Here is a 27076-nt window from a genome sequence, read left to right on the forward strand (position 1 = left end):
AGCTCACTATAGCCTCAAACTCCTGGGCTCAAGTGATCTTCCTGCCTCGGCCTCTCCAACCGCTGGGATTATGGATATGAACTGCACCTGGCCAGAAAATAATGTTATAAAGGACATTTTGAGAGACAATTGGGGAAGTCTGAATGTGGACTATGTAGTAGATAATTTGTGTCAATGTTACATCTCTTAGATGTGGTGATGGCCTTGTGGTTCTGTTGGAGAATGTTCTTGTCCTTAGGAGATACATGATAAAGTATGTAAGTGTCTTGGTGTCTTCAAAGGTCTCACAAATGATTCAACAAGATAGATATTGCATATGCAAAGAGAGATAGCACATGTGGCTGTTTTTAAAGGAGGGGGATATTGTGGTTAGGGTACCCACCTAGTGATTGTCTGCACAAGCCCTGGTTCTCCTGGAAGATGGTGGCACTGAGCAGCTGGAGGTGGAGAGGTCTGCCGGCCTGTTTGGGAACCAGTTTGCAAGTAGGAACAAGGTAAGGCTCAGATGGGGACAAGAGGAGGTGAGGATGGTGTATGGTAGAAAGAATACGGGGTTTGGAGGCAAAAGGCCTGGATCCACTTGCTAGCAATGTAGCCTCTGGTAAGTCACTTAACCATTTTGTGTCTCAATTCCCCTATCTGTAAAAAAAGAAGAAGGGTGTCCACCTTTTGAGATTTAAGAGAGGAAACAGATGAAAAATCCCTTGATAAACTGGAGCCTGCTGCTGCATGTGGACATGTCTGTCATTACTCAGAGCCAGCTGGTTTCCGGGCCCAGGAACACTGGGTAGAAGGAGCATGTTAGGACAGGGATGCTAGTGGAAATGTAGGCCCCTGCAGGGCTGGACTGCCTTCCACCCTGGGGAGCCCAGGTAAGGCAATGTGGACCCCAGCAGGGCTGAAGAACTGGGGCAGGGCAGGCCTGAGCCAGGAGACAGGCACACTCTGCTGTGCTTGACTCAGAAAGAGGCCTCCTCTCCCATCAGACCCCCAGGAGGATCCTGATGGGTGAGGCTTCCCAAAGCATGTTGAGAAGGCACTGTGGCCAGAAATGGGACACAGGGTTCATGTGTAAATGACCCAAACCACTGCATGGCTGTGTTTCCCATTTCTCCTGTTAGACTGTAGGTCCCTGAAGGCCCCTGCTTGGTTTCATCCCACCCCACCCTGACCCACGCTGCTTGCCATAGCATGAGAGCTCCGGAAACGCTTATCACCTCCAGGAAGGACCCAGGCTCTGGTCTGAGTTGGTGTGTAATCCAGGATGGGTTACTTCCTTCTTCTAGGCCTCACTTTACCCAGAATCCATAAAATGGGGCGATCCATCCCTGTCCGACCTATACTAGTACACAGAGGAAAAATCTCATACTTTGGAGGCTGGGAGATCTGTGTTCCAATCCTGGCCCCGCTGCCTGCCAGTTGCAACCAGGAGGCTTCTCATCTCACAACCTCCATTTCCTTATCCATTACAGGGAACATGTCCAGTGTGCAAAGTTATTGCAATAAATTGAGACAAAGTCAATGCAAATAACTGGCATGTCATTTATTGGTTTATTGTCTTTCTCACCCACTAGGATGTCAGCCCCATGAGGCAGAGACTTGGTCCTGTTCCTTGCTGTACCAAGCACCCGGGATGCTGCCTGGCATTCAATAAGAGATCCCTAAATAATCGTTGGTTGAATAAATGGACATAAGGGGCGCTCAATAAATGATGGTTTCCATTGTTATTCTAAAGTGTCCTGAGACAAAAAGCATTGGAAGTTCATGGTTTTTGGGAAAGGAAAGGTTCGAAAGCAAGTAATCTCCAGGGTTGGCACGGGGCTGTCTGTCTGCCAGGTGATGAAGGGTACCAGGAAAGCTGGGCTTATCTAGACCAGGGGACAGGACTATGTGCTCTCGAGAGGCAGGCAGGAGCATCCATGAGCAATGGGGGCACTCGGGGCATCCTGGCCAACAGGCTCCCTCGCTCTAGCTGCCTGTGGCCAGGAGGAAATGCAGGCCCAGTCTGCCAGTGCAGCTGACTTTTGCTAAAGCAGCCAGAAATCCAGTGGAAAACAACGAATTTTTACAAGCAAAACACAAATGAGAGCAAACAAAATTCATCTGTAGGTTGGGAGGGGCCCGGTAGTGTAGCCCAACCTTCTTGGGGGATGTGGGCAGAGGGACCCCTTGGAGTGGCCTCCGTGGGGTTCTGGTCTCTCCAGCCATCTCAGGCAGCCTCAGTCCCTGAGACATGGGACTCCACTTGGAGGAAGTGCCAACATGCCATCCAGATCCGAAAGGCCAGGATCACAGCCCGGGAAGGAACTGCTTCCCTGAGTTCTTGGGCTCACAGTGGTATCCAGGCTTTGGGACTCCTGGGCTCAGAGAAGTCAGCCCATAGCGCCTGGTCTATGGAGATGTTCAGTAAATATTCACCGAACAAGTCTCTTCATTGTGACTTTGAGCATAGCTCTCCGTCTCTGGGCCTCATCTACAAAATGGCCACAGTAATGTGGCCCCACCCACCTCGCAGAGATAACAGAGAAATCAAGTGAGACGAAAGGGGTAAAAGTTTTTGTTTCTGAACAGCAAAGTGCTTTACAAATGCCAGGTGTGGGCATTCTAGTTGTCATTATTATTATGAGCAAGACACTTTTGCCAGAGCAGAAGAAGGGGGCCTGGACCCAGAAGAGCAGAAAATCTATAAAAACATCACAAGGAGGGTCTGGATGGAGCCCACCAGGGCTCATCACAGAGGGAACATGTGCTCACCAGATCCGAGACAGACCCAGTCATGGGACACAGGCTCGACCTCCTTCCCAGCCACTTGGCCTCCTGCTCAGTGGGGGACCCGGTCAGGTCAGGCTGTATCTCCCTAGAGGGTTTCTGGGAAAACACACAAACCCCACCTGTGCTGTCCATGAAATACAGCAACTATATAAATAATATAAATACTTTCTCATATATCTTAGCTATATAAATTATACTCCTTTGCTCTAAAAACTATATATTTGAGGTAGACAAAAATACCCTGTGAGCATTTCCCTTAAAGCTGTAGAATGAGGGGTCAGTGGTCACTCTAGTCCCCAGGGGCCCCAAGAGGGCAGAGGTGGGTCTTTAGGGGTAACTGGAAAAGAAAGGGATGAGAGCAAGAAAGGAGAAGAGAGGGAGAGAGACAGACAGAGAAGACCCCACAAGCCAAAGAGCCCTCCGAACCTGCACTGTGCCATTGACTTGGGGTGTCCATGTTAGCAGCCAGCCACTGCCTAGATGGCTTAGAGCCTGCCCTTTGCCCTCCCGCGACCCTGGCACTGCCAGTCATGAAGTCAGAATGTGGGTGGCGTGTTGGTGGATCAGGGTGCTCTGGCCCCCAAGTTGCTCCCAGGCCCCCTGTTCTGCCAGTGAGGTCCCTGCTGCCTTATGCCCAGCACTGAGCCTGGGTGGAGGCAGAGTTGGGGTCTCAGAGGAGCAAGATGGATTGGGAAGGCAGAGAAAGTCTCTCCATGCTGTGGGAAAGTGGAAGAAACAAGAAAACCAGCCCTCTCCCCGTTTTTCTTCTGCCAAGGTGTGGGCCAGGTGCTTGGGTCAGCAATGTCATTTTAATGAGATGGGCGCAGGTCAGTTTGGCTTCTCAGCTGAGCCTCTGCAGTCAAAAATCCTTCCAGCATCCACCAGACTGCCCTGATCCACTGGAGACTCGGCAGCTCCTCCTCACCCTTGGCGGTCTCAGGGAGTCGGCCGGGACCCAGGGAGTAGGTCTTTGTCCTGGCGCTGGCACAGGAGAGGTTTCTGAGCATTCAGCTGATTCTGAAGTTTCCTGTGTCAGTGAAGGGTCAGCAATTCTAGGTTTAGGGAGAAAGGAAGCTGACAGAGGGGCGTGGCAGGGCCAGCAAAGTGGCCAAGGGCTTCCCGAAAGAAGTCACTTCCTCCTGGCTGGCATCGGGCCCCACTCTGGGGAAGTACAATGCCTCCAGCAAGGTGACCCCTGCAAGGTCTTCATCCTGAACCAGAGGGGCGTGTGCAACAGGAATCCCCAGTTTGGTTCAGGGGCTGTGCATCCATGTGTGCCTGTGCGGAGGTGCCAGTCTCTCCTCCTTTCACAGAGGGCCTTGGCAGGTGTTGCTGAAAATGTCCACAGGATCTGAGGAAATTATCAAAGTCACGTCTCCTCAAGTAAGAGCCAAGGTGAGGGCCAAGTGAGAGGCCATTAGGCACTGAAGGAGGCTACCCAGGAGCCAGGCTTAGCAAGGACTCAAGCACCTATAACCCCAGCCAGGGCAAAAGCCTTAATTAGATGAGCAGTCATAAGAATAGAAATGTAACTTCAAGTCATAGCTCCTGAGCCTGCTGGTCTTCAGTACTGTGAACTCAGCTGGTGTGGGGGCATCACAGACCAGGCAGGCCCCAGCCACAGGAAGTCACCAAAGCTGTCTCAAGAGCCAGCTGAGAAACTGAGCTCGCCACGTCACTGCCAGGCACCAGGAAGCTGTCGCCCTCCTCCTCTGGGCTGGGAGTAAAGATTCCTTTGGCCAGGAAGGAACACAGGGAGGGGCCACTGTCTCCCTGTTCAACCTCAGGTCACTGAGTCTCGCCTTGGTGACTGGTTCTCCCACCTGTCTTACCTGCACTGGTGGTCATTTTGAGCACAGCTGGGTGAGTGTGCATAACCCAGCTCTCGAGACAAGAATAAGGCCTCAGGGGAGGCATATCTGAAAAGCCAAAACAAGGACACAGGGCTCCAGGGCACAGATCTCACTTGGGTTCACTCAAGCGTAGAAAGCTCTCCTTTCTCTGAATGGATGGCTTCTACCGCTTGGGCTTTCTCCCCATCTCTGGCACAGCAAAACCAGGGGAGTGGGGGAGGTGTGTGACACCTGGAGCTCACTGCACATGAGCAGGGCCACAGGACCCAACTGGCCCATCCCAGCCAGGATCCCACCTTCACTTCCAGCTGGCACTGCCTGCCTTGGCATTCCCAGCCCAGCAGTTCACCTTCCAAGAACATGCTGGCTCCAAGCCATTCATCCCAGGAAACAAGATGGAATAGGCCCTCTCGCCCTCCAAAACTTCATCCTGGTGTGCTCTTGGTCTCCCTTATTTCCCTCCACATCTTTCTCACTCTGCCTTCCTCTCCAAGTCCTCAACAAGGTTGGCGATGCTTGGGTTCAGGGATGAGGCTTTGCTTCTCCTTGTTGAGTATCAAGAGAGGCAAAAGGCTGGCCAAGGAATGATGGTGAGTGGCACACTTGTGTGCATTGGCACACATGCTGGTTTATGCATGTATGTGATGACTGCCTGCCCAGCAGGCTGGCTGGGCAGCTGGAAGGGTGCCACGGGAGGTCCTGGCAGTGCAGACTGGCTTGCTGGGCAGTAGGCCTAGTGCTTGCAGGTGTACACAAGCTCCTCCTGCACACATTGCTGGCACTCCACATAGCAGCACCACTGCACCTGGCAGTGGCAGGAGAAGGCCACCAGGCGGCTCTGGGTGTCATAGCCCCGCCCGCAGCACAGGCTGCTGCAGCTGGCCTCCCGGGAGCACACCCTACCTGCCGTGCCAGGCGAGTACTTGCTGGGCCGGCAGAAGCTGGGCGAGTCCTCCATGTAGACCAGGTCCCCAGACCTCGGGGCCAGGCCTTTGGTGGGGCTGCCCTGCCTGGAAGGGGCCCACAGCTCTAGGCGGCCCAAGGCCTCATTGGTGGCACTGGACACCTTGACAGCCGAGTCATAGCGCAGTTTCAGCACTTGGCCCGTCTCACGGAACGGGGAGAGCTGCTTCCAGCAGGTGCGCACGGCACAGGAGCCTGACACGCCGTGGCACTTACACGTCGTCCTGAGGCCACTCTTTACAGCCTGTGGGGGGAGGCAGAACAGAGGCGTGGTCAGAGGCCTGGGCCCAGCAGCCAGAGCCTGCCCCCAGAGCACCACCCCCAGCAGGGCAGCAGCAGGAGAATGGGAAAGAGACAGAGGAAGGTTCCCATGAGAGGGAAAGAGAGAACCCAAGCTAGCCATGAGGCACCTTTGTGCAAACTATTAATAGTAAAAGACTCCCTTCCCCTCGGCAGAGACAGCCCTGTACTGTGCCAATGTGCATGCCTTGGTAACAACAGAATGGGCCAGGTCTCAGTCCCAGCTCCTCCCCTTAGCCTGGAGTTCTTGTGGAATAGACCACTTATGCAACTGAACACAGCAGCCCCAGTTCACACCAACTCAGTGATTGAACACAGTGGCCTAGGTTCACACCAACTCAGTGACTGAACACAGCGGTGCCAGTTCACACCAACTCAGTGATTGAACACAGTGGCCTAGGTTCACACCAACTCAGTGACTGAACACAGCGGCGCCGGTTCACACCAGCTCAGTGCTTGAACACAGTGGCCCCGGTTCACACCAGCTCAGTGATTAAACATAGTGGTCCCCGTTCACACCAACTCAGTGACTGAACACAGCGGCCCCGGTTCACACCAACTCAGTGATTGAACACAGTGGCCCCAGTTCACACCAACTCAGTGACTGAACACAGCGGCCCCGGTTCACACCAACTCAGTGATTGAACACAGCAGCCCTGGTTCACACCAACTCGGTGATTGAACACAGCAGTCCTGGTTTACAACTCAGTGATGACAACTCAGAACTTAATCTCGTAAACAGCTAAAGCACTGGCATCTCCCAGCCTCCTCGCCTCAATAGACCAGATACTTTTCACCCTCCAGGCCTCCCACTACTGTGTACCTCAGCCCCTTCCCTTCTCTGGGCCACTTCCATCTTCCCACCCATAAAATAGAGGAGAAGCGGGGTTGCTCTAGATGGAGGTTATCAAACAATGTTGGCTTCTAGGACCTCCAGGAAGGCCCAGTCCTTGGAATGGAGACCCCTCTCCAAGCATCTCCCTGCTTCACCAAGACCTAGTCCTAAGCCTGGCTCCCACTGCTGACCACTGCTCCCACCGATGACACTCATGACCCTTCCCTATTTCCGCTGTGTCCCTGGCACCCAGTCATGGCCCAGAGTAGATGCCAAGGGAATGTTGGTTGAAGACGTGAAGTTCATCCTGCCTTCATGAAGTTCATGGCTCTTCATCTGTTTTGGGGGGTGGGGTGCTAGCCTTCTTCAAGCCTTGCTCCCCGGCTCTGCACCCTGGTGGGAAGGCACTGTGGGCAGCCGGGGACATACTCACCTTGATGCCCACGTGGGTGTTGTGGGCGTCTGCCCGTGCCCGCAGGTCCTTGTTTCCTCTTTTGGACCCCAGGAAGTTGCTCAGAAACTTGGTGCTGTACTTGAGGTTGTCACCACACACGCCCCACTGCCAGGCCTGCCGGCTCTCCAGCCCCGGAGAGTCATCACAGGTGCAGCGCTCCATGCGCCCAGCGCTGCAGGCCCGGGCCAGGGTGTGGGTTAAGGCGGCAGAGGACACCGCATACAGGAAAGCTGTCTCTTTGAAGCCTGGATCGGGCACCCAGGGGTATAGGGAGGGAGGAAGGGGGGAAGAGAGGAAAGGAGGAAGCTTAGAGGCTGTCTGCCACCCGCTGAGGGCAGGAGGCGGTGGTGGCAGCGCCATGATGGACAGGACAAGGGAATGTGGCTTGAGGACACAGCTCCGGGTGGGTCTCCCTGTCAACTGCCCCTTAAATTCTGACTGCAAGTTGCCATTTAAATGGAACTTCCAGGCTGGGCGCAGTGGCTCGTGCCTCTAATCCCAGCACTTTAGGATGCCAAGGCGGGTGGATCATTTGAGGTAAGGAGTTCAAGATCAGTCTGACCAATATGGTGAAACCCCGTCTCTACTAAAAATACAAAAATTAGCTGGGCATGGTGGTACATGCCTATACTTCCAGCTACTCAGGAGGCTGAGGCAGGAGAATCACTTGAACCTGGAAGGTGGAGGCTGCAGTGAGCTGAGACTGTACCATTGCACTCCAGCCTGGGTGACAGAGGGAGACCCTATCTCAAAAAAAATTTAAAAATAAATAAATAAATGGAACTTACAAATTCACTGTGGAGTATGTGCCCAGATTCCCAGAGGGCAGCAGGCCAGGGGCTACAGCCTCCACCTCTCAGAACACTGAGATGCAAAGAGAAGCTACTCAGAAAACTGGTACAGGCACAGTTGGGGCTAAACCTGCCATTTTGACTCCAAGTCAGTGTGTGACCATTCGGACCAGCCTATTTCTGAGGCCCCTGAGATAAGCCCCGGGGGCTTCCTGTGAGGCATGATGGTTCTCATATGTCATTCTCTGCTACCCACTGTGGAATAGACCCAATGACAGAGTGACCTTGAGTCTCCTGGCTGACTTGCCCCAGACTGACCATCCCACCCACTCCGGGACCACCGCTCTCCTCTCTGCTGGGTGTGGCCCAAAGCTGGCCTCCCACCAGCTCACTACTTCCTGCCTGCCCTCCAGTGCATCTGGGTGCTGGTGACATCCCACAAGAGACACAGAGAGAGGCCATTAGCTTGGCTGCAGACTGTGGAGAGCACCTGGCCTAGGAGGGGCATGGCTGCCCTGTACAGCATGACTGCTTTTTTTTTTTTTTTTTTTTTTTTTGAGACAGAGTCTCGTTCTGTCTCCCAGGCTAGAGTACAGTGCTGCGATCTTGGCTCACTGCAACCTCCACCTCCCAGGTCAAGCAATTCTCCTGCCTCAGCCTCCCGAGTAGCTGGGATTACAGGCACCTGACACCATGCCGGCTAATTTTTGTATTTTGGTAGAGATGGGGTTTCACCATTTTGACCAGGCTGGTTACAAACTCCTGACCTTGGCCTCCCAAAGTGCTGGGATTACAGGTGTGAGCCACGGCAACTGGCCAACTGCAGTTTTTAAATATTTGTATTTTTAGTAGAGATGGGGTTTCATCCTATTGGCCAGACTGGTCTTGAACTCCTGACCTCAAGTGATCCACCCGCCTCAGCCTCCCAAAGTGCTGGGATTAGAGGCGCAAGCCACTGCACCCAGCCTGGAAGTTCCATTTAAAATGGCAACTTGCAGTCAGAGTTTAAGGGGCAATTGACAGGGAGACCCACCCAGAGCTGTGTCCTCAAGCCACATTCCCTCGTCCTTCCCCTTCAAAAGTCCTTTCCCCTTAGTGAGGGAGTCACATGGTGATCTGTGTTCTCCCTTCCAGACTGCATGGTTCCCGAGGGCAGCTGGGGTCTTGTTCAGCATCTGGCACAGTGCCTGGCTCACCATGAGCCTCCACGGATGCTTAGTGGGTGGGTGGAAGTGGGAGGGAGGTAGAATGGGAGTGGAAGGGAAGGAGGGACTGATGGATCGATGGATGTGATGAACAAAGGGACAGATAAAGGAGTGAACAAATGCATGGCCTGGCTCGTGTCATCGGGCCTGGAACCAGCTGCTGCCCATCCTCACATCTTCATGTGCCTTGTTTTGTGTCTGTGTGTGTGTGTGTGTGTGTGTGTGTGTGGCAGAGGGAGACAACTGGGGGACCCCCATCTCATCTGTGGGCTTCTCCAGGAATAGGCTTGTGTCTCCTTCTCTCTTGGATCTTCCTTGCTGCTCTGCTCCCCCAAACCTGAGGCTGGGCCACACCTGGCCTTCAACTGTCCCTCATTAACTCCTGGGACTCTTCTCATTTGGGACTGTGCTAGGGCAGGAAGGGCAGTGTGGCCTGGGCACAGGAGCCAGGAAAAAGGAAAGGGCAGCCTCTCCCAGTCTCCTCCTCCCTGAAGCCTTCTTCCCCCAGCCCTCCTCCTCCCCGGCCCTCCTCCTCCCCGGCCCTCCTCCCCACCTCTCTTGAGCAGGCCCGTCCTGCCCTCCAGGCTACAGTTCCAGCGCTCATGCCGGAACTGGAACTGGCACTCAAGCAGGCCGAGGTGCGCAGCGTCCCGCAGGGTCTCAGCCAGGCCAGGCTCCCTCCGGCAGAGCTGCTTCTGCCGCCGGGACAGCTTCAGCAGGTCGCACTGCTTCAGGTGGGCCCCGCCCTGTGCCGGGGCCGCCGCAGTGCCCAGTCCTGGGAAGGGCGTCAGGACCTCCCGTCCAGTCAGGCTAGAGAGAGTGAGAGGAGGGAGACGGGTGAGCCTTGGGGATGGTGGTGACGGGCAAGTGAAGGGAAGGGGCCTCCTCAGGGGCTTCATTTACTGCCCTTCTGGGTGGCAGGCTGACCCCCTGGAGGTCCCGTCCCCATTTTACTGGAAACCAAGGTTCATGTAACAAGGGTTGCTGCAGGACCTTAATCCTGCATTCCAGATTCCAGTCTCTGCTCTTCTTATCCACCCTATTTCCCAAACTGGCCCAGTTAGAAAAATCATCTGGGGTGCTTATTAAAAATATGCTTTCCCAGGATCCATGCTGGGCAATTCTGTATCTGTTGGTTTGGAATTGGGCCTGGAAATCTGCATATTTACCACAGTCCCTGGGCAGCTTTTGTGATCTGGGAAGTCTGGGAAATGATACGCAGAGTACTGGTGACTGCCTGGCCAGGAGAGCCACATTCCTAAGAGGGGACAGGCAGAGGGGATGTGGACGTCGAGCAGACACCCAGCCAAGGTCCCCTGACACCCCTCTCTCCCTTATATTATGCTGCTGCCTAAGTAATGCCATACCAATCTAACATGTTTCCGTAATTCCCAGATAGATCTTCAACCATCCGACCACTCGGTGCCTGGAACAAATAGATGCCTGGGGAAACAAGGGGATGGAAGGAAAGAGAAAGGAAGGAAGGAAGGACTGATGGATGGCTAGATGAAGGTGTAGGAGCTGAATTCCCATCAGGCCATCAGTCCCAGACTTCTTGATCTCCTGCATTGAAAGTTCATCAATTCTGGAGCCAAGCTGCCAAATTCTAAGGCTGACATTCTAGCTATGCAATCTTGACACCTTGTTTTTTTCCCTTCTGGAAATTGGGCAGCATAATCTTCTCCACCTCCTAGGGCTGCTGGGAGGATTATATGAAATGGACTAACCACAGTGCCTGGGACATGCAGGCCTACCTTTCTACTGCCTGGAGCTTCCCAAACTTCTCTCATTTTGCAAGATGCTTTACTCTCCAGCTAAGCAGAGTCTCCCCTTTATCCAGATGAGGAAACGAAGGATTTATGAGGAGGCAGTAACTGGCCTGGTCATACAACAGATCAGGAGCAGGGTGGGAATTCGAATTAGAGTTTGCCTTCCCTCTTCCCAGAAGCTCTCTGCGAGATGGCTCTGCTGGTTCAAAATGTTTGCTGTCCTATAACCTGGCGCCCCCAGTGTGGGTGGAATATACATCATTCCAGGACCCAGCCCCAAAGAAGTAACCCCGTTCTGGGACATCCTGGCCTCATAGCCAGGGTAAAAGATCAAAGGTGGGCTGGGTACAGTGGCTCGCGCCTGTAATCCCACGCTTTGGGAGGCCGAGCAGGTGGATCGCTTGAGTCCAGGAGTTTGAGAGCAGCCTGGGCAACAGCAAAACCCTGTCTCTACTAAAAACAGAAAAATAAGGTGGGCATGGTGGCACAAGCCTGTAGTCTCAGCTACTTGGGAGGATGAGATGGAAGGATAGCTTGATCCGGGGAGGTGGAGGCTGCAGTGAGCTGAGATCGTATCACTGCACTCCAGCCTGGGCAACAGAGCAAGACCCTGTCTCAAAAAAGAAAAAAAAAAGCAAAGGTGGAAGCAGGCAATGGCTCTTAGGGCTCCTGCTTGGATGTGGCACTTGCCACTGTTGCTGATGTGCCACTGGCCAAGGTAAGTCCTGTGGTCAAGCCAGGAGTGGTCAGAGAAGCCCACGTTCCTCTGAGCCAAGGGCACAGTTCTCCTGTTTGGAGCCACCTGCCTTAGCCAGAATGTCTGGCTGGAAGCCATGCCCTCTCTGTATGCCCCAGAAGTTGGAAGCCTCACCAGAGGGTATGTGGCCTGGCCAGGCCCCAGGTGCCCTCAGAAATCACCCATAGATTCCACACCCATCAGGTGCAGTCAACCCATCATGGAGCATATCTCCGAAACCTCCGAGCAGAGACAGATGCTATCGGGCTCCCCCTGGCCCAGCCTGGCCCTGGGCTCCTCTCCCAGACAGGGTGAGGGCAGGGACCTGTTAATCATTAATCTGGGGGCAAATGGGTAATTTTCCAGTCCACCAGGTCTACACCCAAACCCCTCCCTGCAGCCTGGCAGGAAACCCTCAGAGTTTGACCCTTGGCAGGTCCAGAGCAGAAATGGATGTCAACTCCAGCTGAGGAGGCCACGCCTTGACTGGCTTCCAGTGTGGAGGGCAGCTTGGGGGCTGCAGTTACCTTGCCCTCAAATGTCCTCCTCCTCATACTGAGGGCTGGTGTGAGCGGCAACTTTTGCTCACACAACTCCTGTGTTTCAGAAACTGGACCTCCCTGGTAGCAGCTGATTGACAGAGGGGAGAGCAAGCAGGGAGTAATGGAAATTTTGGCCAATGAAGCTGCATATCCTTCAAGACCTGCCTCACATGCCATTTTAAGAATAATAGCCGGCCGGGCGCGGTGGCTCAAGCCTGTAATCCCAGCACTTTGGGAGGCCGAGACGGGCGGATCACGAGGTCAGGAGATTGAGACCATCCTGGCTAACACGGTGAAACCCCGTCTCTACTAAAAAATACAAAAAACTAGCCGGGCAAGGTGGCGGGCATCCGTAGTCTCAGCTACTCGGGAGGCTGAGGCAGGAGAATGGCATAAACCCGGGAGGTGGAGTTTGCAATGAGCTGAGATCTGGCCACTGCACTCCAGCCTGGGCGACAGAGCGAGATTCCGTCTCAAAAAAAAAAAAAAAAAAAGAATAATAGCTATGATTATTACATCATTATAGCTACATTATATGTCATATGATATGACATGATATATAACATATGATTATTATTTTTTGAGACAGTCTTGCTGTGTGGTCCAGGCTGGAGTGCAGTGGCATGATCTCAGCTCACTGTAACCTCTACTTCCTGGGTTCAAGCAATTCTCCTTCCTCAGCCTCCCAAGTAGCAGGGACTACAGGTGTGTGCCACCATGCCTGGCTATTTTCATATTTTAGTAGAGACGGGGTTTCACCATGTTAGCCAGGCTGGTTTCAAACTCCTGACTTCAAGTGACCCACCCGCCTCAGCCTCCCAGAGTGCTGGAATTACAGGCGTGAACCACTGCACCCCGCCCAAGCTATGTTCTTGTCTGGGACTCCCCTATAGTGTGGGGTGAAGGCTCAAAGTTGGTTTGTCCAACTAAAGGCATCATCCTTGATTATGACCTCTGACATCTGAAGAGTGCCAGAATTCCCTAGGCTGTACTTGGGAGCCAGACCCAGCAAACCCCTTCACTCATTCAACAGGCATCTGGTTTTTGTTGGTTGGTTTGTTTGTTTTTGTTTTTGGTGTTTCTGGCATGGAGTGGGTGGAGGCCAGGGATGCTGCCCAGCACCCTGCAGTGCCCAGAACGGCCTCACCCCACCACGATGTCCACAATGCCCAGGGGAAGAGACCCTGGAGGGGTCAATGGGTCTCAAACAGTGCCCAGCTCTGCATGGCCAGCGTTGTTGGGAGCTCAGTGGAATGCAAATCCTCAGGCCCCACCCCAGAGGCATCTGTTTTTTAAATTTCATCTAATGGACCCTGAGATTGATGGCTCAGAGAGTCCAGTATCAAGTCGGTTAATTTTATTAGTGGTAATGACACTTAGTAGCGATTAATGACCAGGAAAGGCAGCCAACCGCATAGAGGCCTCAGGCCACATTGGGCCCTGGTCTGCCCAGGGCTGCTCTCAAAGAAGGCTCCCTGGCACGGCCTTGGGAACCCCACGGGGCCCATGAAGACAGCCTGGGAGGCCCAAAGACCCAGTTCCCCTCTGTTTGTTTTCTGTGTTGCTGTTTGAGATCATATTTCCTTTGAAGAAATAGTACCATGGCATCCCATGTAGAAAATGACCATCTATTTTCCTAAACAGTGAATTATCCTACACCTGCTCAGCCCATGGCTTCTGCTGGGAAGGTGTCTTCCTAGACCCCATAATAATTCTGGCTGTGGCAGGCTCCAGCCTGCTCAGAGGTCAGCAGGCACAATGTCATCCCCTGGAAGAAATCATACTCTTTGGCATCCCAGGCCTGCAGACACCGCTCACTGGGTCCTTCTGTGAAATCTCAATTACCCACAGTTAGCTGAGTGCCGAGGGGGTAGGATGGACAACTGGAGAAATTTGAGTGGGCTTCCTTAGTCTTATGAACCCAGAAAAATAAAAGTGTTTATTTTGGTGTTTTTTTTTTTTTTTAATGGAGTCTCAGTCTGTCACCCAGGCTGGAGTGCAGTGGCGAGATCTCGGCTCACTGCAACCTCTGCCTCCCGGGTTCAAGCGATTCTCCTGCCTAAGCCTCCCAAGTAGCTGGGATTACAGGCATGCACCACCAGGCCCAGCTAGTTTTTTTGTGTGTTTTTAGTAGAGATGGGATTTCGCCATGTTGGCTAGGTTGGTCTCAAACTTCTGACCTCATGTGATCCGCCCACCTCGGCCTCCCAAAGTGCTGGGATTACAGGCATGAGCCACCACACCCAGCCAAATACGGGGGTCTTAATGAAGACGCTGCCTTGTGGCCAGTCAGATGCAATCAGATCAGTCAAACAAGTAACCAGGGTTCTGAACTAAAGGGCAGAGGAAGGGTTATTTGCCAACTTGCTAATTGCTCTTCTGGGCTGGGGGCTACTGCCTGGCTCAGGTGCTCCTGAGCCTCCTGGGGCTACCACTCTTATCAGGCTGCACCTGCTCTGGCCCAGCTACCTCCACTATTCCTGTCTGTCTCAGGCTCCCCCAGGCCAACTTCCAGCCTCTCTTTTCCTATTAAGAAAGCTATGACCCCAAGTGAACAGCGGCTGCCTCCTCCCCTCGCTGCCCCCAGTCTGTGTCCCTCTGCTCTCTGCACTCTCACCCCATGGTCCTTGGTGGTCAGGTTGATCATAAGACCAGAGCCCCCACCTCCACACATACAATGACCTCTGGCTTGGACCCCAGGGTACCCCCAACCACTTAACAGACTAGCCTGTCTTTCTCTAGAGTGGGAGAAGTCAAGGGTGCCCCTCAGGGCTTCATCTCACAGACACTCCCACCCTCAGATCTCTTCCGACCTTCCTGAAACCTCCTGCCGCACCTCCTTTCACACTCTCCAACACACACCCCACCCACAATTGTGGCTAAAGCTGCCCTATTGGGGTGACCTTGAAGGAAGCAGAAGATGGCTCTCCCAGGTTTTAGGGAAAGCCTCCCAGGAGACTGCTCTGTCCAACATCAGCAGGACCCCAGGGACCTCACCCTTCAATAATCACCCACCCCTAGCCTGGAGAGTGGGGCCCAAGGATCTCATGCCTCAAGGCTGTTCTGGCCTGGGTACTCTGGTCCCAGGTCTGACTCACTCAGAGGTGACCTCAGGGTTGCCCCCTCACCAACTGAGCTCATTCCATCAAACAAATACATCTTAACTCATGGGAGGGCATGGCTGGAGCCAGACTGCCTGGGTTCAAATTCCCACCTCCACCTCTTCCTAGTTGTGCTACCTTGGGCAAGGTGCTTTTCCTCTCTGTGCTCTGAGAGCAGTGCCTGGCATACAGTAAGCTCCAGATAAGTATTTGTCATTATTGAGCACCTACCATGTGCCAGGTACAACTGGGATACTGTCCTGCCCTCAAGAAGATCACCATCTGGAGGGAAGCTGGTTGGATTCAGGAGTCCTCCAAAGTCTCTCAAGGCCCCAAGAAGGGGAAGGAAGAGAAAGCTTTGAACTGGCCTGGCTCCTTGAGGAAACACCAGTAGCTGCTCAAGGACCCAGATCAGAACTCCTGGCACCATGCAGGTGAGAACTTGATCCTGACCTGTCCCATCCTGCCTGTAGGAGGCCAGGGGGTGAGCAGGAGGCACCGGGAAGCTCTCAGGGAGCACTCCAGGCTGTGTGGGGAAGACACAGTGGGTGGAGAGCTTGGCTTATCACCTGAGAGTGCTCCAGGCTCTGTTCTTCCACCTACTCCCATCCTAGTTTCTGCTTGAGAGGGTCTGAGGCTTTCAGCAGAGGCTATCCCCAGGATGTGGTGGGTGGGTGGCACAGGACAAGGCAAGTGGTTTCCAGGGCACCAGGTAATGCCAGTGTGTCTGGACTCTTAGCTGGAGGGTCCAGGAGTGGTACATTACACCAGGGCCATGCCAACTGCAGGCAGCTGCCTGGGAACCAGGAAAACCTGTGCTGCCGGGGGTGCTGGCCTCCACCCTGAAAAACCCCATCAGATGCTCCTGATAACAGGCTTCCGCTGCAGGGCCATTTGCATGGTGAGTGCGCCCTTTGTGCTTTCATCTCAGACGTCTCAGTCTACCTCTCCTGGCCCTCACTGATCCCCCTACACACACAAATACACACACACACTCACACTTGCTCTCACACACATTCACACTCATACACACACACACCTGCACTCACACATACTCACACTCTCACACACACACACTCACACATACACACACACATTCTCACACACATACACAGTCACACACACACACACTCACACCCCCCTAGCCCCTCCCCTGCTCTCCACTCCCGACCTCTTCCCAGCAGCGGTGAGTTCAGTGAGGGCAGTGCCTGGCCCAGCAAGAGAGGGCACCATGGCCCTGGGCAGCCCTTCTGTGAGGGTGGCTGCTCAACACCAACTCCAGGCTTCCCTCCCCTCCTGCTTTTACACTGGGAGGCCCCAGATTTCCCCTACTATGAGCACACCCTCTCCTCCACCTTCCGGATGCCTTTCTCCTCTACAGCAGCCAATGCCACCTTGCACCTCCTCCATGACGTCCTGCAGCCAGGCACATTCGGAAGCTACTGTTTTCTACCTTCCTACCTTTATGCCCAACTCTCTCCACCCCCTCTTTTCACTTACTCGCTCATTCATTTATACCTCTATTAACTGTGTATCAATAAAAAAAGTACAACTATAAAGGATTTTTTGGTCGGGTGTGGTGGTGCGCACCTGTAGTACCAGCACTTTGGGAAGTCAAGGCAGGTGAATCACTTGAGCCTAGGAGTTTGAAACCAGCCTGGGTAATGTAAGTGAGACTCTTTTGAGTCTCTACAAAAGAAAAAATTAAAAAATTAGCTGGGCATGGTGACACGTGCCTGTGGTTCTAGCTATAGGCTAGGAGGATCGCTTGAGCCCAGGAGGTCAAGGCTGCAGTGCGCCATGATTGCACCACTGCACTCCAGCCTGGGCGTCAGTGAGACCCTGTCACACACACCAAAAAGGACTTTTCTGAGCGTCAGCTTTGTGCCCGGCCCACCCACAGACCTTGACACCACTTGTTCCTCCTGTCTCGGCTCCCCCACCCTCACCCCTGAATCCAGCCTTCCTTCCCTCCCCAGCTCTCACCCTCCATCCCCATGAACCCACCCTGAGGACTGAATCTGGCCACACCTCCCCGCTGGAGCCCACCCCACAGCTTCGTCCCCCACCCATCCCTGACTCAGAAAGGAAAGAGCCGGGTCCAGCTGTGGGCTTTGTCTCTCCAAGCACAGCCCCACTTCCTGTCTCAGCCACAGACCGGGCTGCCTGCAAGGAATGGCATCAGGGAGATGTGTTCAGGGGCTAAGTGGGTAGTGAGCAGCTCGCACAGTGAGCATGCTTTGCATTTCAACAATCCCTGGCATTTAGAGTGTGGCTAGTTCAACATCTGTGAAGGAAATGCTTCCTCTTCTTCCTCCTGTCTCTCTCCCTCTCCACTCAGGCTTGGGCTGAAGCCAAGGAGAGGAAGCCTTTGTCCCTGGCATGCATGCGTCAAGTGTCACAGTGGCTGCGGAGGGTCCCCAAAGTCATTCCTGCAAAGAAGGATCCATCACCTCTTCAAGTCTGTGACTATAAACATCTCCCCCAGTTCCTATGCTGAGTCCAAACATGCACCATTCAAATAATTATGCATGAGAGCTGCAGAAACCCTTTAAGGTTACCAGGCCCAGAAGTTTTGCTCTGCTGGCTCCTGGAAGGTGTCCTGGAGGCTGTGTGGGGAAGCAGGAGGGCAAGGGTGTGCCAAGTGTGCAGGTCTCCGGTGCCCCACAAGTTCATGCAAGATTGGTCGTCCAAGGCGACCCACTGGCTTGGTAGCAGGGCTGGGTCTGTGGCCCAGGTCTCTTGATTGCTTCCACCGGACTGGCAGTTTCTGCTTGCTGACCCAGCATGTCAGGGAAGCCAAACCAGCCATCACCACAGCAAACATCTAAGGTGGTGGAAATGCAAGACAGCTAGGTTTTGAGGGGAGGAAGTCTGGTCAGGACTCCTCTGACCCCCTGGGTGCCCCAAGGGTGGGCCCCCAGGAAGGGAGAGAAAGACCCTCTGTTTAAAGGCTACTTTCCCTGGTCTGAGACTCAGTCTCTTTTCAACAAAAAGTCAGGAATCAGGCTTACAGAAGTGGCCTACCTATTCATACTAAAGTGTGAGGGTCTGATACAATGCCAGTGCTTGAGAACATACTTGGCTAGATAGAGGGAAGATCAAAGGAGAGGGCCTCGTATGTGAAGAGAAGGAGTTGGGGGAGCTTGGTGTGGGGATGAGGAGGCAGTGGGTGGGAACTTCAGGGAAAGGCAAATCATGGCTGAAACTGCACTCCTGGTGGTAAGTTCCTACCCAACCAGGGTACTGGGTGACTCTGGCTGGGTGACTCCAACCAAGTTATTTAACCATGACGCGTTGACCAACTAACTAGTTTGGCAGGCTCTTGAATGCACCCTGGGCTCTGATCACCCTCTTTCCATGCACAGGCAGGCTCAGGCTGGGCTTGGGCCCTGAAAGGGCCAGGCATCTGGGGAATACCTTGTGCGTGACCCCTCAAGGATTTGCACAGGCTCTAGGCAGAGATGTTCCATGCTGCAGATTCCACTTGTTCTCCTACAGGTCCCACGGATGGCCCACACCCTCCGCCCAGTTCTAGGGACAGCAGGAACCTCCCTGCCTGATCAAGGATCCACCCCCAGAGTAGTCCAGGATACCTGCTGGAATGGATGTAGTTGTGAGCAGCTCCCTTGGGAATAGAACCACTAGGACTGTCCTAAACCCAGAGCCAGCCAGGGCTGGAGCAAGGGGCTCCTCCCCTCAGCCAGGCTAGTTCTCTCCCTGTCCTCTGCCATGTCTAACTTGGTCCGACCTCCATGCCATAACCTCTGCCTGGGATACCTTCTCCTAGTCCAAAAGCCGTCATGGATCCCCTGGAACCTTTTATAGCCACGTCCTTTTTTAACACTTGACTCAAAAATGCAGAGAATGGGAAAGGTGATCCTGAGGTCCCACACAGCTCTAGCATGATGTGATGTTTGTTTGCCTCCTCCAGGAAGCCCTGCTTACTTGCCAGCCCCATCCCCCTCTAACCATCCTCTTTCTTTGTCTTCTCCAACTTTCATGTATATAGTGCCATCAGTTCTGCATGGCTGACACTTCTTTCTTCTGCTTCAAAGCTGTATCCTGTAAGGTCCTTGGTAAAGGCCATGGTTTTCCATACCCTGAAATCCATTCTTTCCCAGTCCAGATGCCTGCTCCTCCCAAGCAGATGCTCCACAGACACCTGCTGGCTGCATATTATGCCCCTTAGGTGTCTAACCCCACACAAGGAGTGCAGCTCGGGGCTCTCCCTCAGCCTCCCTGCAGTCCCACCCTGCTGGCCTCACTGTGGTCTTGCTCTCTGGCTGCAGAGGCTACCACCTAACGTTACCCTGCCACCAAACCTTCCCAAGCTCAGGCTGGGTGGGCTTTGGGAGGGCGTGGCTCTGGAGGAGGCTGACTGTGGCCACGCCCTCCCTCCCCTGTGACTGATTGTTGGCATATGCTCTCCCCATTGCCAGATCTCCGGGCCATCTGGCCCTGGTACTCAGCCCCTGTGGGGCCCTCTACCTTGGGGTCTGAGAGCCAAGCCGATTCCCTCTGAACCTCAGTTCCTGGGGAAGAACTGTGCTTGGGTAGCCTGGTGACACCCAGTGAGGACCAGCCAAGCATCTGGCCTGAGTCTTTGTTTAAAACTCAGCTTAGGCCGGGTACACAGTGGCTTATGCTTGTAATCCCAGCACTTTGGGAGGCTGAGGGGGGCAGATCACTTGAGGTCAGGAGTTTGAGACCAGCCTGGCCAACATGGTGAAACCCCATCTCTACTAAAAATACAAAAAATTAGTCAGGTGTGGTGGCAGACGCCTGTTGTCCCAGCTACTCAGGAGGCTGAAGCAGGAGAATTGCTTGAACCCGGGAAGCAGAGGTTGTAGTGAGCCAAGATCCTGCCACTGCACTCCAGCCTGGACGACAGAGCAAGACTGTCTCAAGAAAACAAAACAAAACAAAAAAAACTCAGCTTGCACAACCTCTTGTGGTGACATGGGCTCAAAGTTTGCCACAGGTTCACAAACCTTTATCCACAATTCCAAATTCCAGGAAACTCAGAAAACTACAAGTTTTTTTTTTAACAATTGTGGTGAACTCATATGGCAGCAAGCCCTGATCCAAACCAGGGAGAATGTTGTGGTCTTTGTTTATCCCAACCTGTAGATGTCTTCCTGCAAAAACAATAGAGTCTGATGACAGGTGCTGCCCTCAACCTTGCTAGAGGTGCTGTTAGCCACAGAATATACAATACATTACCTTTCTATACTTTTACTTTCTTAATTTTATTTTTTTCTGCCTTCCCTACCTCCTATATTACTTTTCTTTCTTTTTCTTTTCTTTTTTTTTTTTTTGAGACGGAGATTCACTCTTGTTCCCCAGGCTTCAGTGCAATGGCACGATCTTGGCTCCCTGCAAACTCCGCCTCCCAGGTTCAAGTGATTCTCCTGCCTCAGCCTCCCAAGTAGCTCGGATTACAAGCGGCTGCCACCACGCCCGGCTATTTTTGTATTTTTAGTAGAGACGAGGTTTCACCATGTTGGTCAGGCTGGTCTCAAACTACTGACCTCAGGTGATCCACCTGCCTCAGCCTTCCAAAGTGCTGGGATTACAGGTGTGAGCCACCGCACCCGGCCTGCTTTTCTAAAATTCAAAAAGCAATGTTGAATTCTGACAGCATCTGGCCTCAAAGGGGTTGTAACATCAGGAAAAACAAACCCTTTGGTCCTGCCCTAAAACCAGCCTCTTGGAAGTTTCCGGGACTGACCAGAGCTTGGGAGTTGAAGTCTCTCTGGCTCTAAGACTCTTCACCCTCCTCTTCAGCCTTCATCTCTCCACTGAGGGGCTTGGGTGTGGAAGAGGCCACCTTATCCCCCCAGCTCATGTCTGCTGCTACCAGCATGCCGTGAGGCGGTGGGTGTGGCTGATTTCTGGAGTCTGATGGGGATAAGTCTCTGCTCTCTGCTTTGTGTCCAGTTCCCATCCTGATAGAAGCCAGGCCATGGCTCCCAGTTGGCCAGGCCTAGGTGAGGTAGTATGTGCCCCAGAGAGCCCCATGGAGGCAGAAGATGAAGGAGTGAATGGGACAGGGTACAGAGGGAGATTCCAGGGGAAAGGAAGGACCAGTGAAAAGGAGAGGGCACTGCCCACCAAGACATTCACTGCAGACCAGGGAGCAACGCTAGGGACTGTGGGACTCAGCCAACAGCAGGGCCCCGAGGTCTCTACTGAAGGAAGCTACAAGTGAACTGAAGACCTGAGTGCCTGAAAAATTGGCTAATGAGTCAAGAGTTTGAGACACACAGGGCAAGAGATACCCAGGACATGTGCCAAGTGCAGGGCCTGGGCCACAGGGTAGGGCTTAGAGGGACAGAGCTGCCCTAAGGGGGCAGGCCTCCAATTGGGGTTCCACTGCCAGCGTAAGGCAGAGATGAAGACGTTGGCTTGGATTCTGACAGTTTCTCCCCAACACGCACACCTATAAATGAGGATAACTGACCAGGTATGATGTCCTGTGCCTGTAATCCCAGCTACTCAGAAGGCAGAGGCGGGAGGACTGCTTGAGGCCAGGAGTTCAAGACCAGCCTGGGCAACATAGTGAGATCTCATCTCTTAAAAAAAAAAAATAATAATAATTAGCCAGGCATGGTGGCATGCAACAGTATTCCCAGCTACTCAGGAGGCTGAGGTGGGAAGATAGCTTGAGCCCAGGAGTTCAAGGCTGCAATGAGCTATGATCATGCTATTGCACTCCAGTCTGGGTGACAGAGCAAGAACCTATCTCTCTAAAAATTTTTTTTAAAAAGTGAAATTTTAAAATAAGTGAGAATTATATCAGCACCTACCTCCTGGGTTGCTACAATGTGAGGCTGAAGTAATACACATAAAGTGCTGAGCACAGAAAAGGCTGGGATTGTTCTGAATTGTACAGTGGCTGGGATACAGGCACAGAGAAGAAGGAACAGATGTTACCACCAAAGACTCCTCTTAACTTGGGACGCTGTATGGCAGACCACTAGATTTCTTGGAATCCTTATATAGAGATAGCATTTTAATACTTACATATACATTTATTTAACCCTTACAACAAGCCTAGGAGATCAAGATTAGCCCATTTTACAGATGAGAAAACTGGGGTCAGAATGGTTATCTGACTTGCCCTGGGTCAGTCAGTAAGCAGTAGATGGAGATTTGAACTCTGATCTGTGTGACCCCAAGCCCAGTGCCCCTTACGCTATAAGAGGGCCTTGGGCCATGTCCCATCCTGCTCATGCTGATGCCAGGGTGGGAGTCACCCTCACAGCACTTGGCCCACCTCCTCTTGAGCCCAACTTCCTCCTGAGCACATAATCCCAAAGGCACCAGAACTTTTCTTCCTTAGGATATTCCAGCCTGGGAGTCTGCCAGCCCCGCTTCCCTCCTCTCCTCCTTCCCATTCTCAGTCACAGAAAGTCCACCATCATCCACTGAAGAGGCTAGGCTGACTCTCAACTCTGGAGCCCAGCTCCTCAGGGGTTACAGCTCAGCCAGGGACAAGCTGGCCTAAATTCCTTCCCAAAACACAATGATTCTTATCAGCGATGTTTGGCTTTCAATCTACCACCCCCAAAGCACTAAAATTTCTTTTACCCTTTCTTCCCTCCAACTGTGTTTTCTCAGGCCCCAATTCAATTTCTAAAATGTGGGGTTTAAAAAATAAAACAATACCATCCAAATACATAGAGTGCATAGGAAGAATTTCTTTTTTAAAATTTTCAATGCCTGCACACTGAAAACTAGAAAACACTGCTGAGAGAAATCACAAAAGCTCTAAATAGAAGGATATGGCCTGTGTGCGAATCAGCAGACTCAATATTGTCAGAGCGTCAATCTTCCATAAATGGTTGTAGAGATTCAGTGCAATCCCAGTCAAAATCCCAGGAGGCTTTCATGTGGATATTGACAAGATACTACTAAAATTTATGCCGAAACACAATGATCCTGAATAGTCAATGCAATTTTGAAAAAATAGTGCACGGTTAGAGAACTTACAGTAAGTAGTTTCAAGACTTACATAAAGCTATAGTAATCTAGGAATACAAAAGACTTATTGGGGAAAACATTTTTTTAAGTTACAGTAATCAAGGCTGTATAGTATTGGCATAAGGATAGGTATATAGATTAATGAAACAGAATAGAGTGTCCAGAAATAGGCCCACAGATATTGAATCAATTGATGAGCAACAAACATGACAGTGGAGAAAACATCATCATTTCAACAAATGGCACTGAAACACATGGACGCTCATGTGCAAAATAATAAGCTTGCCCCTTACTCCATGCTGTACACACCAGTTAACTCAAAATGAACCATAGACTCAAGCATAACAGCTAAAATTGGCTGGGTGCGGTGGCTCACGCCTGTAATCCCAGCACTTTGGGAGGCCGAGGCAGGTGGATCACCCGAGGTCAGGAGTTCAAGACCAGCCTGGGCAACATGGTGAAACCCCATCTCTACTAAAAATACAAAATTAGCCAGGCACGGTGGTGGGCATCTATACTCCCAGTTACTCAGGAGGCTGAGGCAGGAGAATCACTTGAACCCAGGCGGTGGAGGTTGCAGTGAGCCAAGATCATGCCACTGCACTCCAGCCTGAGCAACAAGAGTGAAATTCTGTCTCAAAAAAAAAAAAAAAAAAAAAAGAAAGCTAAAATTATGAAGCTTCTAGAAAACAGGGCTGGGCGCTGTGGTTCATGCCTATAATCCCAGCAGTTTGAGAGGCCAAGGCAGGAGAACTGCTTGAGCCCAGGAGTTTGAGACCAGCCTGAGCAACATAGCAAAACCCCATCTCTACAAAAAATAAAAAATTAGCTGGGCATGATGGCGCATGCCTATAGCCCCAGTTACTCAGGAGGCTGAGGCAGGAGGATCACTTGAGTCCAGAAGGTCGAGGCTGTAGTGAGCTGTGATTGTGTAACACATTTAGTTTCCTTATGGGAACTATTTATACCCATCCTCCATGGCTCTAGAGGAACAGCTCTGAGGATCAGGTGAGAGAAGGGGCTATACAAAAAAGTGATTTGTAAACTGCAATACTCGTTATTATGTTTTTATCACCATCAACAGAATTAGGCTCCAGGCTCACTCAAAAGCAGCAGAAGCAACTCTAGCCTGGAGGACGGAAATTCTCAAAAAAAAAAAAAAGGGAAAAGTGAGTCTCTTGCTCTGTTGCCCAGGCTGGAGTGCAGTGGCACAATCTTTGCAACTTTTGGGCAGGCAGAGGTTTCTTGGGTAGGACACCAACAAAGCACAAACCATACAAGAAAAGGTTGATACACTGGACTTCATCAAAATTAAAAACATCTGCTCTTCATAAGACAACAATAAGAAAATGAAACGGCAAGTCACAGGCAGGAATAAAATATTACCAATACTTGTGACAAAGACTTGTATCCAAAATACATAAAGAACTCTTAGGCCAAGTGGCCCATGCCTGTAATCCCAGCACTTTGGGAGGCTGAGGCGGGCGGATCACCTGAAGTCAGGAGTTCAAGACCAGTCAGGCCAACATGATGAAACCTTATGTCTACTAAAAATACAAAAATCAGCCGAGCATGGTGGCGCATGCCTGTAGTCCCAGCTACTTGGGAGGCTGAACCATGAGAATTGCTTGAACCCAGGAGGTGGAGGTTGCAGTTAGCCGAGATGGTGCCATTGCACTCCAGCCTGGGATACAAAGTGAGACTCTGTCTCAAACAACAGCAACAACAACAGCAACAAAATATATAAAGAACTCTTACGATTCAATAAGACAAATAACCCAATGAAATGATATTCAAATGACCAATATACACATGGAAAAATGTTCAACACACCATTCATCAATGGGGAAATACAAATTAAAACCACAATGACATACTACTACATACTTAGGAAAATAGCCACAAGTTAAAACTGACGATAGCTGACCATAGAATATGGAGCAACTGGAACTCTCATACATTACTGTGTAAAATGGTAAAACCACTCTGAAAAATGCCAATTCTATAAGTTATGCATATATCAACCATATGACCCAACAATCCACTCCTAGACAGTTATCCAAAAGAAATGAAAACATGCACCCACAAAAAGAGGTACACATGGATGTTTATACCAGGTTTATTTGAAATAGTCCAAAACTGCAAATAACCCAAATATCTTTTTTTTTTTTTTTTTTTTTTTGAGACAGAGTCTTGCTCTGTTGCCCAGGCTGGAGTGCAGTGGCACAATTTTGGCTCACTGCAACCTCTGCCTCCTGGGTTCAAGTGATTCTCCTGCCTCAGCCTCCTGAGTAGCTGGGATTAGAGGCATGTACCACCACCACCACCACACCCAACGGATTCTTGTATTTTTAGTAGAGACAGGTTTTCACCATGTTGGCCAGACTGGTCTCGAACTCCTGACCTCAAGTGATCTGCCCGCCTCGGCCTCCCAAAGTGCTGAGATTACAGGCGTGAGCCACCATGCCTGTCCAAAATAATCCAAATATCTATCAAGTGGGGAATGGATAAACAATTTATGGTATAGACGTACGAAGGAATACTCAGCCATAAAAAGGAATCAGCTATTGCTATATTCAATGACATGGATGAATCTCAAAAGCTTTACGCTGAGTGGAATAATCCAAGCATAAGAGGCTACATACTGCATGATTTCTTGATATAAACTTCTAGAACAGGTAAAACTAACATATAGTGACTGAAAGTGGAGAAGTGGAGTAGCCGTGGGCTGGTGGGAGAGGGTTGATTGCAAAGAGGAACGAGGGATCCTTTCGGATGGTGGAAATGTTCCATGTAGTTATTGGAATCACCACAAATGTGTTATACAGGTGTATAATTTGTTAAAACCCAAACTGTGCACTTTAAAATGCATGTATTGGCCAACGGTGGTAGTGCACACCCATAATTCTAGCACTTTGGGAAGCTGAGGTGGGTGGACCACCTGAGGTCAGGAGTTTGAGACCTGCTTGGCCAACATGGTGAAACCATGTCTTCACTAAAAATACAAAAATTGGCTGGGCGTGGTGGTGTACACTTGTCATCCCAGCTACTTGAGAGGCGGAGGCAGGAGAATCGCTTGAACTGGGAGGCGGAGGCTGCAGTGAGCCGAGATTGCACCACTGCATTCCAGCCTGGGCAACATAGTGAGACTCCATCTCAAAAAAAAAAAAAAGAAAAGAAAAAACATGCATTTCATTGTATATAACAACGATTTGGGGGGAAAATAAAGATTATGTTTTGTTTCTCTAATGGAATTATAGTAATGACACTTCCACCACCTGGGATGGTGTTTAGAACCCCAGCAACCACTGAGAGCGAGCCTGGACTGAGCACTTAGCACGCATGTGCCAGGTACCCCATCCAGCCCTTTCATTCATTGTTTCAATTAAGCCTCAAGCTCGCCTCTCAGACTGGTATTCTCCTAACCCAAAGCTCAGCAAGGTTAAGACATTTGTCCAAAGTCACACAGTTAGCAACAGGCAAAGCTGGGGTTCACTATCTTGTGCTTTCATAAACTTCTCTGTACTGTCCCTAGAGAGGAAAGAAATTCAACCAGTGCAGAGGTTACACACTGAAGAAACATCACCAAAGTTAACTATGATTTAAAAAGTTGCATCCACAGAAACTATTTCTTTTTTTTTTTTTGAGGCGGAGTCTCGCTCTGTTGCCCGGACTGGAGTGCAGTGGCCGGATCTCAGCTCACTGCAAGCTCCGCCTCCCGGGTTCACGCCATTCTCCTGCCTCAGCCTCCCGAGTAGCTGGGACT

General features: G+C 51.6%; 1 protein-coding gene across 1 annotated transcript in view; it reads right to left on the reverse strand.

Annotated features, from left to right (window-relative positions):
* Positions 1-1535: 1535 nt before the first annotated feature.
* Positions 1536-27076, reverse strand: part of WNT9B (Wnt family member 9B) — a 30290-nt gene continuing 4749 nt past the window's right edge. The window contains exons 3-7 of the mRNA XM_017871594.1: positions 12206-12308; positions 10343-10431; positions 9727-9983; positions 7157-7422; positions 1536-5832 (exon numbers count right to left, since the gene is read on the reverse strand). Coding sequence (XP_017727083.1) covers positions 5359-5832; positions 7157-7422; positions 9727-9983; positions 10343-10431; positions 12206-12308 — 1189 coding nt within the window. The 3' untranslated portion in view covers positions 1536-5358. The remainder of the gene's footprint in view (positions 5833-7156; positions 7423-9726; positions 9984-10342; positions 10432-12205; positions 12309-27076) is intronic.

This window comes from Rhinopithecus bieti, unplaced genomic scaffold (assembly GCF_001698545.2).
Source record: "Rhinopithecus bieti isolate Rb0 unplaced genomic scaffold, ASM169854v2 scaffold_6904, whole genome shotgun sequence".
NCBI lineage: Eukaryota > Metazoa > Chordata > Mammalia > Primates > Cercopithecidae > Rhinopithecus > Rhinopithecus bieti.